Source organism: Antennarius striatus, chromosome 4 (assembly GCF_040054535.1).
Source record: "Antennarius striatus isolate MH-2024 chromosome 4, ASM4005453v1, whole genome shotgun sequence".
Classification (NCBI taxonomy): domain Eukaryota; kingdom Metazoa; phylum Chordata; class Actinopteri; order Lophiiformes; family Antennariidae; genus Antennarius; species Antennarius striatus.
Genome location: NC_090779.1, coordinates 26580939 through 26596179, shown reverse-complemented (window position 1 = coordinate 26596179; position 15241 = coordinate 26580939). Strand labels below are relative to the sequence as shown.

Here is a 15241-nt window from a genome sequence, read left to right as displayed (position 1 = left end):
CAGCCAGTTGTGCAAATTACAGGCGTGTATCAAAGGGATTAAAGATTGGATGACCAATAACTTTTTGCATCTCAATTCTGATGAAACTAAGGTTGTTGTGCTCGGCCCAAAAACTGTTAGGGATGTAGTGCCCAGTGATGTAATTACCTTGGATGGCATCACGTTTGAGGCCAAAACCACTGCGAGGAACCTAGGTGTCATCTTTGATCAGGATCTCTGGTTTAACACACACATTAAGCAGGTTTCTAGAACAGGCTGCCCCAAAAAGTCGCAGAAGACTCTTCAACTAATTCAGAATGCTGCCACCCGTGTTCTGACCAGGACCAGTACCAGAGACCAGGTTCTGACCAGGACCAGTATCAGAGACCAGGTTTCTGACCAGGACCAGTGCCAGAGACCATATTTCTCCTGTGTTGCTTCTCTGCACTGGCTTCCTGTGAAGCTAGGATAGATGTTAAAATACTCCTCCTCACTTCCAAAGCCCTTGGTGGCACCGACCTTCCTGAAGGAACTTTAGTTCCTTATAATCCATCTAGAGCATTACGCTCTCAACATATTGGCCTACTGGTGGTTCCTAGAATTTATAAAAGTAGGACGGGGGCTAGAGCCTTTAGCTATCAAGCCCCTCTATTGTGGAACCACCTCCCTCCCTCAGTTCGGGGGGCAGACACCCTCTCACTATTTAAGACTAGACTTAAAACTTTTCTTTTTCATAAATTTTACAATTAATGGTAACTCAGGTTACTACGTTTATTTTCATATAGACCTACACTGCTGGAGACTCAACATCCAGACTCACTGAGTTCCTCTCTCCTCCCCCTTCTCTCCAACCATCTCTGTTACTCCTCCTCCTCTCTGACCTCACTCTTCAAGTCTCCAATCACACCGTACTAACTAAACTTCTTCCCTGGAGTCTCTGTGCTCTATGTTCTCCCAGGTTTTTCTCAGGTTCACCCCTCATCCACCCATCTGCTATGGACCTGCTCTTCCCATCCCACCAGTACCACCCCTAACCTAATTATCAGCTGGGGTTTGGCTTCCTTTTTCCTCCGCGCCACCATACTGTTCCACCCCTCATCCACCCATCCGCTGTGGACCTGCACCTCCCATCCACCAGTATCACCCCCCACCCTAACCATCGACTGGGGTCCTGCTGCCTCTCTTCCTTGGTGTCATCTTACTGTTCCACCCCTCATCCGCCCAGCCGCCGTGGACCTTCCTCTGTGGACCTGCGCCTCCGAGCCCACCAGTACCACCCCTCAACTATCCATCAGCTGGGGTCCTGCTTCCTTTCCTCCTCCTTCCTCCATACAGTCATCCAATCAGCTGTAATTGTGCCTTGACTTTATCAACCTTAACCATATTGATACTGTCTCTCTCTGACCTGTCTCACTCTCTCTCTGTCTCTCTCTCTCTGACCCTGTCCTGATCTTCCTTTGATTTCTTTTCCCCCCAACCGGTCGAGGCGGATGGCCCCCCAAAAGAGTCTGGGTCCTGTCCGGAGTTTCTTCCTCAATGAGTGAGGTTTTCCCTCCACTGTCTCTGATGCTCTGGAGGGTTCAGTTGGGTTTCTGTCTGTTAAAGCGCTTTGAAATGTCTGCTGTCATGATTAAGCGCTATATAAATAAAACTTAAAACTTGATGATAGATACTTTAATAATCCCGGAGGAAATTGTACAAGGCAGAAGATGCGCAACTGAAGGAACCTCCTGAAGGATCAATACAGTTCTACTCTAGCCTACCCTACTCTACCCTACCCTACTCTATTCTACTCTACCCTACCCTACTCTATTCTACTCTACCCTAGTCTATTCTACCCTACCCTACTCTACCCCATTCTACTCTACCCTACTCTACCCCATTCTACTCTACCCTACCGTACTCTACTCTACCCTACTCTACCCTATTCTATTCTACTCTACTCTACTCTACCCTACTCTATTCTACTCTACTCTACCCTACTCTATTCTACTCTACTCTATCCTACTCTACTCTACCCTACCCTATCCAACACTACCCTACCCTACTGTACTCTACCCTACCCTACTCTACTCTACTCTACTCTACTCTACTCTACTCTACTCTACCCTACCCTACTCTTGACTGGATCAGGATACAGAAGCTTCCCCTGTGGAGCTTCACCACCTGGTTGGACCTCTAAGTCACATTTTTCAACTACTGTGCTCCAAACCCGCTGTGGCGGTGTTTGGCTTTGCCTCTAAATTATCCATGCTCATCAAAAAACCATCAGAGGAGCTGAAGTTCATTACATTCCTCTGCTTTGCAAAATAAATACAACCAGTTGACGTCATCAGGAGCTGAGACATATAGCCTTTATACATGGTTATTAGCACACATGCTAGCTTTAGACGCTGGTCCAAACTGAACGCGGGCGGGTAGCAGACCTGTGATGAACATACAACTGACAGGATGAACACACACTGAAGACCTGACAGGATGACAAAATACACTGGTCCAGCAGCACTGAGCTGGATGCTGCCGGTGGGTTTAGTTTAGTTTTGCTCTTCCACAGCAAAAACCAACTTCGGAGTCACTCAATTTCCATTTTGATCATTGTTTGAGGAATTCCTTCAGGGATCAGATGGCTTCAACAAAGCGTTTGGCTTCTCTGACGTCAATTTTAATTAAAGGGGGGTTTGGAAAATGTTTTGGTTGCTAACTCTAACCCTGATTGTCTATTCATTCTAATCGATATTTAACTAAAAAATTCCACATAACGATACACAAGTGCTCAAATATGTGAATATTTTAAATATTCATTATTTTAAATAATCTACATAATGTCCGCATAAAATGAATTAATTTAAATAATAAATTCCAGTTTAAACACTAAGAGTATGAGACGAGTGAGCATGTAGCCTTAATAATTTCTTCTAGCTGGGTTTGCACCCAAACACAGCCAGGAGTCAAGTCACCGATTTGCAATTATAATTAGCCTTCAAGCCCGTTAAATGTAGGGAACATACATCCTGCGTGCTGCCGTGTGTTTGTGGAATAGGCACCTTAATTTGGTGTGAAAAGCAGTTAATGGCGGGGGCGTGAAGAGCTCTGCGTTGTCGTGTTTGTGTGTCGCAGCTATTTTAAAGTGTGAGTCCTGAATCATTCAGTTCAGAACACGGAACACCAACACAGAACGCCAACACGAAACACCAACACGGAACACCAACATGGAAAGCCAACATGGAAAGCCAACCCGGATCGCCAATGAGGAACACCAACACGGAACAACAACACGAAACACCAACAAGGAAAGCCAACACAGAATGCCAACACAGAATGCCAATACAGAACATCAACACGGAACACCAACACGGAACGCCAACACAGAACGCCAACACAGAACATCAACACAGAACAGCAACACGGACCTCCAACACGGAACACTAACACAGTTCCCATGTGAAGGTGTCCATGTGACGAGGAGCTGAGCAGGAACACGGAGTGTCTGCAGCGAGACCTTGTGAACACGTTGGTGCCAACATGTTCACCAGCAGAGCCAGGTAACCAACGAATGAGGTCATTGTATAGATCATGTGATGATCCTCACCCGACGCTCTGCTGGTGAACACGTTGGCGTCGGGTGAGGATCATCATATGATCTGTACGTTCTTGTCTTACGATGCGTTAAAGCACCAGCATGAATACTTGGCGTCCTCCGGTTGGCGGTTCTGTCTCGGAGGAACCCGGGAACATTCGTCTCCAATCGTTGGTGAGGCCCGGTGTGATCCGTGATGGATGAGATCGGGATGAGGGGGGCAGTGATGCATTTTTATTTACAACCTTCCAAGCAGCCGCTATTAATTTCATGTTTTCACAGAAAACTCTCGACACTCGTGAGCCTGAGAGTTCACGACAATCCGTCACTTTAAGTTTTTCTTTCATTGCGGAATCTCACCTGGTAAAAAAGTCACTGAAGAAACAGAGAAACCAGAGTAGGAAGATGAGGGGAAGACGCTGATGAACGTCCTGCGGGTGGGGGGGACGCAGCTACAGCATATTTTCTTCACTGCTGCCTGATTTTCATACGCTTGAGAAATGAGCTGAAACTGGTGTCTGGATGGCAGTGATAAAAATCAATGGGCAAAGGTTTGGACAAACACCAGGGGCTTAATGGGGAATGAAATGAGGAGAAGTGTCTTCGTGGTCCAGCTGTAGTTTGTTTGATCAGAGAGTCAGAGCCACCAGTCCTCATCCTCCGCTGTGACTCCTTCACCTCCCATACGCCCCAGCGCTCCTTCCTCCACCTTCAACCACCGATGGTTTCAGGCCAGCGCCTCCAGGAAAAGCAAAGCAACGCCTGAAAACGGAGAAGTGACTCATTTCACTGTATTTATGCAGTGCCGCTCGTTGCCGTGGGAATCGTGGTGAAAAACACGACGAGCGACCGTTGACACTCAGGCCAGTCAGGCATTAACGGGCTTCGGCGCCCGTTTCTACTCGAAACGGCGCCCAGCAGAACCTTCCACATCTCCGTGCCTGACTAAAGCCATAGTTTGCCAGACTTCATCTGGGAACGGGGCTGTTCGTGCTAGTTTCAGACGTCTTCTCTTGAGAGCAACTTCATTATTTGCAAAACTTTTGTTGGGTTCTGTGAGTGGAAAAAAACCCGACCCATTAGTGGTCGTAATGATGACTGACGGCCGTACGACCGTCGGTACGACGACAACACGAATGTACAGGAGACACTCATGTGTACTTTAGGGACAAGTTCAGACAATCCACGAATAGATGAATAAATCAATGAAACATTGATGAGGCCATGCAAAGATTTCTGCGGGTGAACGGTCTCTTGGCGTTGAGCTGCGTGACCTTCTTCCCTTTGAAATATGAATGTGGATTTCCTGCTTGAAAAATCGATGCTGAATGTGTCAGAGCAAGTCTTAATTAACTGTTTTAAAAGTCCAAGTCGCTTTGAGGGTATTTGAGAGGCTGACAGCTGACACTTCAGTCCGTCCCAAACACCAGAGAGAGAGAGAGATTGAATTTTCTCTCATCCTCGTCTTGTCTCGCTGGTAACAAATGCAAATGAGTATTTCCTCCATCTGGAAGGCATTAAAGAGAAGATTTCATCGTGTTTAGCTGCCAAACAAAGTTTGAACGATCACAAGCGGCCTGGCCTCCGCCAGCAGTCAGTCACAGTTACAACACCGAGTGACAAAGTCTGAACTTAGAGTGTTTTCATCATGATCGGAGTCATTGTTCAGGGAACGTCCAACTCCAAACCGATCACATGCTGCGTTCACACAGGCAACAGGTGAGTCAAGAAGAAGAATTATACTTTATTAATCCTGAAACGGAAAATTCTCTTTACACTCTCCAGTTAGACATGCACACACCAACCTGAACAAACCCCTGAAAAGGCCCCTGAACAAACACACAACACCCCAGGGGCTTGTAGGCATGCAGTTAGTCTGTGTACATAGGGGGGAGGCAGAGTGATGGGTCAGGTGAGGGATCGCGTCCCAAATGAACAGCTTGTAGGGGGGACGGCGCCTTGCTCAGGGGCGCGTCAGCAGTGGTTGGGAGGTGAGCTGACACATGCCAGTGTCAGCTCATGCTCCAGAGGATGTCTTGGCGGGAGCGGGAATCGAGCCGCCGATGGCTGGACGATGTCTGGTATTCAAGACATCTGCTCCACCGCTGAGCCACTGCCGCCCCAAGGGTTAGGGTTAGGGTTCCCACTGGAGGTGAAATTACGAGGCTCCACTGGTAAAATTATTCAATCTTAAGGTCTAAATTCTTTCGTTCATTTTCCAAGCTGCTTCTCTTTCGTGAGTCACGGGGGTTGCTGCAGCCTATCCAAGCAGCCATGATGTTGGGTGACACTCCGGACACAATGCCAGTGCACCACAAAACCACATGAAAGACAAACGACCACTCAAGTTTTTGGAGGTGGGAGGAAACCGGAGAGAACCCATGCAGACACGGGGAGAAGATTAAACTCCACACAGATTGAGACTCAAACCTACAACCTTTGTGCTCTGACATGACAGCTGTGCTGCCTTAAAGTATAAACTGCGTGTAAAACATTTTTTTCCCAATAAGTAACCCTAGATATGCTTGGCAGAACTTCTTCCTCTCCGTGTTCTGATTTGTTCCAGCAGGTGATCCAACTCGTTTAATCTGGCCTAACCTTGACCTACTAGGACAGTAAATTCAACGCTTTCAAACTGTTGCATCAGCGTTAACGATCTTCTGATGCCAGATAAAGTTATAAATCAGCTGCTCAAACTACTTGTTAGTAGAACGACAAACATTTACCACATAAGTCACCCACTTTCACATTAATAGGTTTTACTCATAGTGGAGCGTTTTTACAATGTGCCTGTCCCCACTTCTCCCACCTCTTAAAATAGAATTAATTCCTCATGTGATAAATGATAAATACAGGACCTTGAAGCCTGTGATGAGCGTTGATTGTGCGAGGTAAATAACGTCAATACTTTCCCTCACGCCTTCCATACATCATCAGATTTCCAATGGTGGCGCCGACGCAGCCGATCACGCGGCCGATCACGCGGCGTGTTTGGAAGTTTCCCTCACCTCCGGCGTTCATCACTGCGGCCCAACCTGAACTCCATCCATTAGCTCGTCAGAAACTTTGAATTGGAATTGATTCCCCTCGCCATAATTATTCACCTGTCTCGATTATTTATTGTCGTGGCGATGGAGTTTGTGTAAGAGTTCAGCTGTGATTTTGGATTCAGACGATGGTGTGTGTATTGCCCCAAAACACAGAATACAAATCTGTCTGGAGCAACAGCTGGGGGAACGTCATCCGCCTGAAATTTACAGCAGTGATTTACGGTGTCTTCATTTGCATTTCCCCAAACTACTTTACAATCTACTAAATTTTATTAGATACCGAGTCATATGTCATTTTTGTCACTTTTGCGGTAAAAAAAACCCCAGACTAAATAAAACACGGATGTGACAGCTGAGTTTTCAAGGGAAAAAAATACACACAGATGTCGACCAGTGTCTAAAGAGTCAGTGGAAAGACGGAATGTTTGAGTGTGTGGACGTTTCCATTCCTGGTCGTGATGGGTCAGAACAGGACCCCACTTCAAATGACAAAGAGCAAAGTTTGCAGATGTCGGAGTCTCCTCCTGTTGGTGTCGTAACAAAGCAGACAGACCAGATCCCCCATAGTAGGACCCTCTTGAGGGGGTCCTGTTGAGAGGTCGGCTCATCCGGACCTGATGCATCTGAAGTGAGAGTTGTGTCCGGAATTCTTGACACAAAGTCTGGCCTTCCCTGGCCGTCCAGATAAAGCTTGATGAATTCCTCTTTCCTACCTGGGGTCTTTGTGTGAAAGGTGACTCAAACTGAGCACACTCAGGATAAAACGCACAACTGATGGCAGGAGTGGCTGCTTCTGAAGGGAAAATAATGACTTAATATTTCATGCTGAGAATGTAAAACAGTGGCGTGATCTCAAAGCAAACATGGACGCCATGTCAAAGAGGTGGAGCAGCCGACGCAGTCCAGCGGCACCGCGGCCAAAGAGGCGGACAGATAAAGGATCCTGGATGAATGATGTCTGCTGACACTTTATTTTTTTTACCCAAAACCCTGACCCAGAGGTGAGACCGGGACGTAGAGTCGTAGTCTCAAACAGGTCCCTGCGCTCCTAGGATGGTCACCCACCATGCTGTCATCCACTGTACACACCATTGAGACTGTGTCTGTCCCTCGACCGTTTAAAGTTAATTCACGTGAAATTTAAGTTATTTCAAGTCCAGAGGAAAGCAACTGGACATCCAAATTTAATAAAAATCAAAACCAGGATTTCAACAGCTCCGGAGTACGAAACAATAAAATGTAGTCTCCTAAATATTAGATCTGTCTTCAAAAGCTGTTTTAATCAATGACATTATATCAGATTATTATATTGATTTATTCTTTTTAAGGGAAACCTGGTTAAGTGAGGATGAGTATTTTTCCCTAAATGAAGCTACTCCTCCTAGTCACCTAAATGATCAGATCCCTCCAGTCTCAGGCAGAGGTGGAGGAGTTACATCTATTTTTAATTCCTCGCTAGAATTGACCTAAACCTAAAATTATATTTAATCCATTTGAAAGTCTTAGTCTGAGCCTATCAAACCCAATCCAGAAAATACTTCAGCCTGTTATTTGTCATCATTTATTGTCCTCCTGGTCCATACAGTGACTTTCTATCTGAATTTGCCGATTTAACTAGTTTAATTCTTAAAACTGATGAGGTCATAATTGTTGGTGATTTCAATATTCACGTGGATGACAGTAATGATAGCCTCAGTAGGGCATTTATGTCATTACTAGACTCCATAGGCTTTAGTCAGTGTGTACAGGAACCTACCCACCAGTTCGAGCATACTCTGGACTTAGTCTTGATTTATGGGATTGAAATTGAGGAGTTGGTCATCTTTCCTCGTAATCCTATCCTTTCTGACCTGATAACTTTTGACATTCGGCTATTGTGTAATTCTCTTCCTGCAAAAAAACTAGAAATCTATCAGATCATACTATTTCTAAATTCAGGGAAGAAATCCCAAGTATCCACAACTGAACCACACAGCGGATCATTTTCCGAACTCAGTTAATGTTAGTCCATCTCAAAATTGATGAGTTTGTTGACAATACAACAGACTTTCCGTGAAAAACCTTAGATTTAATTGCTCCACTAAAAGACAAGACTATAAAACAGGGGATGCGAGCTCCCTGGTTTAATTCTTGCACCCACCAATTAAAGCAAGAATCCCGACAACTTGAGAGGAAATGGCGTTCTACTGAACTAGGAGAAGATGGTTTACATAAATACAGTAAGGGATTCGTTCCACTAGAGCAGCCTATTATTCATCATTACTGGAGGACAAAAGAAACAATCACAGGTTCTGACAAAGAACCACATTTGATCCTAGTATTCCATCAAGTCTCCACAGCAATGATTTTATGAATTTCAACAATAAGATCCTGCTCATCAGAGACCAAATTAATGGCATCCTATCCTCAAACTCTGGTCCTTCTTTAGGTCCCTTAGATCCGGAAAACACACAGCTGACTGCTGAACCCGTTGGTTCTATGGATGTCTTTTCTCCAATACAGATCAGTCAGCTGATTAAAATAATCTCCTCAGCTAAACCGTCCTCCTGTCTGTTAGATCCAATTCCAACTAAACTCATCAAAGAAGCCCTACCTTTACTTGGCAACCACTTCCTTAATATAATTAACATGTCTTTATCTACAGGATACGTACCATGTTCCTGGACCCTACTGTTCTAAATAATTATCGACCCATCTCAAATCTCCCGTTTTTATCTAAGATCTTGAAGAAAATAGTCGCTAATCAGTTTTGTGATTTCCTTAAATCCAACAGTTTATTTGAGAATTTCCAGTCAGGTTTCAGGGAACATCATAGTACGGAAACAGCACTTGTCAAGGTTAGCAACGACCTTCTAACCGCTTCAGACAGAGGACTTGTTTCTATACTGGTTCTCTTGGACCTTAGTGCGGCGTTTGACACAATTGACCACAATATTCTTCTGGCACGTCTGGACCAAACAATTGGTATTAAGGGATCAGCACTGATGTGGTTTAAGTCCTATTTAACTGACCGTTCCCAGTTTGTTCACGTTCATAACGACTCCTCCCAGTCCACTACAGCTAGCTATGGAGTTCCTCAAGGCTCGGTTCTTGGTCCATTACTGTTTATCTTATCAAATTACCCAGACGAAGCATGTATAAGGAAACACTCCATCAACTTCCATTGTTATGCCGATGATACGCAATTATATCTCTCGATTAAACCTGATGAAGTCAATCAGCTGTTCAAATTACAGGCGTGTATCAAAGGGATTAAAGATTGGATGACCAATAACTTTTTGCTTCAAAATTCTGGTAAAACTCAGGTTATTGTGCTCGGCCCAAAGACCGTTAGGGATGTAGTGCCAAGTGATGTAAGAGCCTCGGATAGCATCACGTTTGAGGCCAAAACCACTGCGAGGAACCTAGGTGTCACCTTTGATCAGGATCTCTGGTTTAACACACACATTAAGCAGGTTTCTAGAACGGCCTTTTTCCATCTCCGAAACATTGCTAAAATCAGGCATATTTTAAAACGGAGTGATGCAGAGAAATTAATCCACGCTTTCATCACTTCCAGACTAGATTACTGTAACGCACTTTTTTCAGGCTGCCCCAAAAAGTCACTGAAGACACTTCAACTAATCCAGAACCTGGTCTCTGGTACTGGTCCTGGTCAGAACACGGGCAGCAGCATTCTGGATTAGTTGAATAAAAAAGGACTTACAAACAGAAGCAGTGATGTTGGTAGGTTGGGGACTAGCTGTAGTGACATAATCCTGGTGACATCACAACAGCGTGTCCTGTCCTACACTGGTGATGAAGGCTGAAAAAGGAAGTGGCTTTGACAGAGGGTCTTTCAGGTGTCACTGATGGCGGTGGAGGCGAGCGCTCCTTCAGTGCTTTCTGCTCTACGTTTGAGTCGGACAGTTTGTAAGAACCCCAGAATCCGTTTGTTTGCTTGAAAACGAATGGATAAATTAACAAACACAAAGGAAAGGATCGTTTTTCTATTGACAGAGAAACAAGAAGGAAATATAAATGTACTCTTTCAGACTGAACGATTGCTGTTTGAAACATCAGGATCTGACGGTTTGAGAGGCTTTAAGCCTTGGATGTAATCAAACTGGAGCTGAGGACATTTAAAAACTTACTTTGCATTTATACTTCTGACTCATCTTAAAAAGAGCTCCGTCTGCACGTTCAATTAGCGCCACTAGCATCCACACTGATGTTTTACACCCTTCAGTCCCAGCGGTTGTTTTAGAGAGCCACAGAAAAACAGAAATGAGTAACTTTCATGAACACAAAGCCGCGTGACGTTAATGACAGGAAATGGGCGGCGGCTCTCAGACGTAATCCTCTGTTCTCTTTCTACCTGCCTGAACCGTAATAGGTGAAAGGTGTGAACAGGCTCCATTAACGCCAGGCTTGTCATAGTAAACGGTGAATGCAGTCACGGCGAGTTGAAGAGGAAGTGTCAACCAATCAGCCCCCCCGCTGTGTTCCCGCTCCGTCCCCACGGAGACGAGGACTGAATATTTCATAACTGGTTATTTGAAGGGTTGCAGGAACTCCAAGCGTGACGAAACATTCAGCCGCCGCTCACATTCTAACCTGGCGGAACGGGATGAAAGGCCGTCGTCGTGGGTGACGCAAGAGCCGGTCGTCACCTGGAGGACTGGCCACAATTCCCTCTCTGCTGATTCTGGTTTCATGAAATGAATTTAATCAAACACTCATGAATAGAAAGGCTCTTGTAACTGATCCTCATGGTCAACACTGGATCAAAGCCGAAGGGGACGTGCGCTGCACCTCCAGGCCCTGAAAGGAACCAGACGGTACTGGTTCTGACTGGTTCCACCACTGGGGTGTGTGTCACGCCCCAAAGCAGCATGACTGGTTCCTTCCAGGTCCAGAATGTGGTCTGATGTTTCACAGAAGCAGAGCCGTTCCTCTGAGACCCACGACATCTGGTCTTCTGTTGTTTTTACCCAACAGGTGATTTAAACCACTAATCAATCGGTTTTCAGTTTTGTATCATGTAGATGGGCGGGGCCACCTCACTGATGAGGAACCAATCGGTTCAAGCAGACATGAATAAAAGTTCTGTCATTTTAATTTTGATAAGAAGGTGACATCACACCTCAAGGCGGAGCCTGACAGCTGTGGGCGCCGGTGTGGCGACTGATCAGCTGCTTGGTTTGCCAGTCAGAACACGAGCTGTTGTTGGCGAGGACGATCCCGATGTTTGAAAGTACCAGGATGTAAAAAAGCATAAAAATACTGCGGCAAATCAGACAGCAAAATGCACCATTCAGTCTCTGAAAGCGAAATGGAACGCGGCTGGAAACACTACTGCAGCTTCAGCCTGAAACACCCCCCCTCCTGAAACACCCCCACTCCGTGTTTCTGGTGTCCATGACGGACGCAGGCTCCTCAATGGCTGATGAACCAGAAGGGAACGTGTTCCGTCAGAAAACACTGCTCCACTCCAGGTGAACGGTTACCGCGACAACCTGAGAGGGAGCTCAGGTCAAACGGGACCCCGCCTCTGGCCCGGGTCAGCTGGGGGGCTTCAGTGCCCCCACAGGACTGCTGGTAGACACGTCAGACGGAGGCGTGGGGGAGTTCCTCTGATCAGATGGAGGTGTGGGGGGGTCTGAGTGGAAACAAACACAGTAAACAGTCCTTTCTGTTTACCACCGGGTGGCGCCGCTGCGCTTCGGGGGGGACGGGTCGCCGGCTGCCGAGCGTCCCTGAGCGACGCGGCGAAGCGACAAAGAGCTTTATGAGATGTTCCTGACAGATGTGAGGGAGTCAGACTCCAGGGCGGGGGGGCATCACTGCATATCCATCACTGCTACTGACGGAGTGTCAAATAAAGACGCTGTGCTGGGGGGGTCACTGTACAAGATGGAATCAATACAGGCAATCATCCAGCCCCTCCCACCAAGTAAAAAAAAGGAATTTGAATTCAAACTGACTGAACCAAACCTGAACCTCACATTCTCTAATTAAACACAGTTTTATCGTATTTTTCAGATCTCGGTGATTTCTGCTCATCGCAGCCAGAACACCCCCCCCCCCCACGTCGGGCAGATTCCACCCGTAAACACGAGCGGGGCGAGACACCCAGACTCACTTTAATGTTTCCGATTTAGAGCATCGCAAAACAGGAAGTAGAAAGGGAGCGAAGCTCTGACATCCAGGGTCAGACGGGTCTGTGTCGTCTGCCGTTAACATCGTTAAAATCCAGCTCTGAGCGTCCTCATTACTGACACCAGGAACTTTTACACCTCCTCACCACCAAACGCCAAATTCTATTTCTGCCCCTCACTCTAACAAAAGCCCCCGAGGACGTGGAGACGTTCCCCAGCACTTTAATTTACACATGAAAGGCATAAGGTGTGAAAGAGTTCTGCTTTGAATGGAAAAACTTTTCTTCTCTCCAGCAAATCAGGAAGAAGCCAGCCGGAGGACCGTTCACAGGACGTGTATTCACACAACAAACATTACACCCCTTGTCCAATCAGAATGCAGCGACTCATCCAATCAGAACGCGGCGACTTGCAGTAAGTTCTACCATCATCAAGAAATGACAAGCAGCAAATGTTTACACACGAGAAGCTGGAAACTAAACGGTACGATCAGATTACTGTATTTTCCACACTATAAGGCGCACCTAAAAGCCTAAATTTTTCTCATAATCCCGTAGTGCGCCTTATAATCCGGTGCGTTTTATATAGGGATTACTATTAATATTGGTTAAAAACATGATCGCTGAAAAAAAGCCGGCAGTCTGGCCGCCAGTCGTGCCGCACTCCACCACCAGAGGCGCCCCCTCACAAGGCACTCGGGCCCACGCCCCCTAACAACGGTAGTCAAGGGGCGTCACCAAAGTCCCGGTCTGACTGAGCTGCTCTCAGACGGTAGAGCAGACTGTAGGAGCACCGGTGGTTACGTAGAAAAACATAAGGAACTTTCACAATTCTATGAATAAAGTCTGACTGACTGACTGATCCCAGTATTTCTAACTATCTGGCGTCAGAAATAACCCACTTTGAACTGAACTGGTCTAAAAACCCCATTGTGCTGTCATCTGGAATCTAGTGACGGTCCATTCTATTAGTCTGTGGAAACACACGGAGAAACTGGACTAAAGGTGAATAAAGACCCTCAGAGATGAACTTACAGCCTTTTCTGAAATTCCAAGAGCAGTCACTGCTAGACAAAGGTGTCAGGTGTGCTTTATTGATTTACAAATGTAGTTGATAGCTCTGAGGGGGCGGAGGGACGCATTCAGGCTTGTGTATTCTGTCTGCAGCGACGTGCGGTGAGATTCACGGCGGTGAGACACCGACGTTAAAGTCAGTTCTAGGAGTAAAACAGCGTCACGTTTGACAGTAAATTATCAGCCTGACATTAAAAACTGGTTAAAAATTGTTGAGGACACACAGCAGCAAATAGCTGCACCTCACCTCCGACTGGACTACCGATCGAAACAATATTTAATTAATAAACGAAGACGAACGTCGGAGTTTAAATATCTGCTTCGAACTTCAGATCAGGAAATAATCCACTCTGTTGGCACTGACTGCACTGGTAATGAATTTAACCAGTTTTAATGTCAGGTTTTTTAATATGCGTGTTGACTTCTTTCTAAGATGACAAAGTGATCAGGTTTCCTTGATGAGGCTCAGAATGGCTCATTGACATAACAACAGGGGCCATTCAGAGGTAGTCAGGAAGTTATGAATGCAATCATGACTGTCTGAGCAGCGCGGCTCCATCTAGTGGACGGATTGCGCAACTACAGCCGCCGGTTTATCAAATACATTTTATTTTTTAATGTGTGCGCCTTATAATCCAGTGCGCCTTATATATGGAATAAATTATAAAACAAATTATTGAGGGTGAGCCTTATAATGCGGAAAATACTGTAGTCGTCTATGAATACGTGACCTGCACTGAAAACATTAGAGCGTCACATCCATCAGTTTCCTGTCGTCGCCATGGTAACGCCAGTATGACCAGCTTACACATAAACCCTGATGTTTGTAGCCTGTCTGACCTCTGATCCACCAGAACATCCAGCAGGGGGGGCAGCAGGATGGAGACGCCTCTCTGGGGGCATTCCTCCAGCGTAGGGGGGGGCAGCAAGATGGAGACGCACCCCTGGGGGGGGGCGCAGGATGGAGACACCCCTACGGTGGGATTCCTCCGGCGGGGGAGAGTAGCACACGGTGGACTGTCTCTGGCCAGAGGCGCTGACCCAGCTCAACACAAATGTGTCACCATCACCTTGTTGTTTCTGCTGCCACACCGACACCACATCAGTCACCAAGAAGGGAGTCAGGGTCTCAGTTAGCTTTATTCACATCACGCCGCTTCACACGAGGCCCCCCCTGACAGCAGTTTCCTTAAAATGTGACCCTTGACCCTGAGCCTAACACAGGACCTCTGACAGACAAAGGCGTTTGTGTATTAACCGTCCTCATAGGTCTGACTGTTTCCAAGGCGTGGCCTTTAGTTGACGGCTCTGAAGACTCTTGATGATGTTTTCTGTTCAGTCCTGCTTCACTTCCTTCAGTCAACCAGAGGAACAAGATCCAAACAAGACACGAGCTCGTCACAGACACCGGGGCCATCCAAC

At 46.3% G+C, this 15241-nt stretch overlaps 1 protein-coding gene across 1 annotated transcript in view; it reads right to left on the bottom strand.

Annotated features, from left to right (window-relative positions):
- The window catches only part of LOC137593508 (alpha-1,3-mannosyl-glycoprotein 4-beta-N-acetylglucosaminyltransferase C-like), a 40495-nt gene extending 25734 nt beyond the window's left edge, over positions 1–14761 (bottom strand). Inside the window, exon 1 of the mRNA XM_068312267.1 lies at positions 14660–14761. Within this exon, the coding sequence (XP_068168368.1) occupies positions 14660–14722 (63 nt within the window). The 5' untranslated portion in view covers positions 14723–14761. The remainder of the gene's footprint in view (positions 1–14659) is intronic.
- Between the last annotated feature and the right edge of the window lie 480 nt (positions 14762–15241).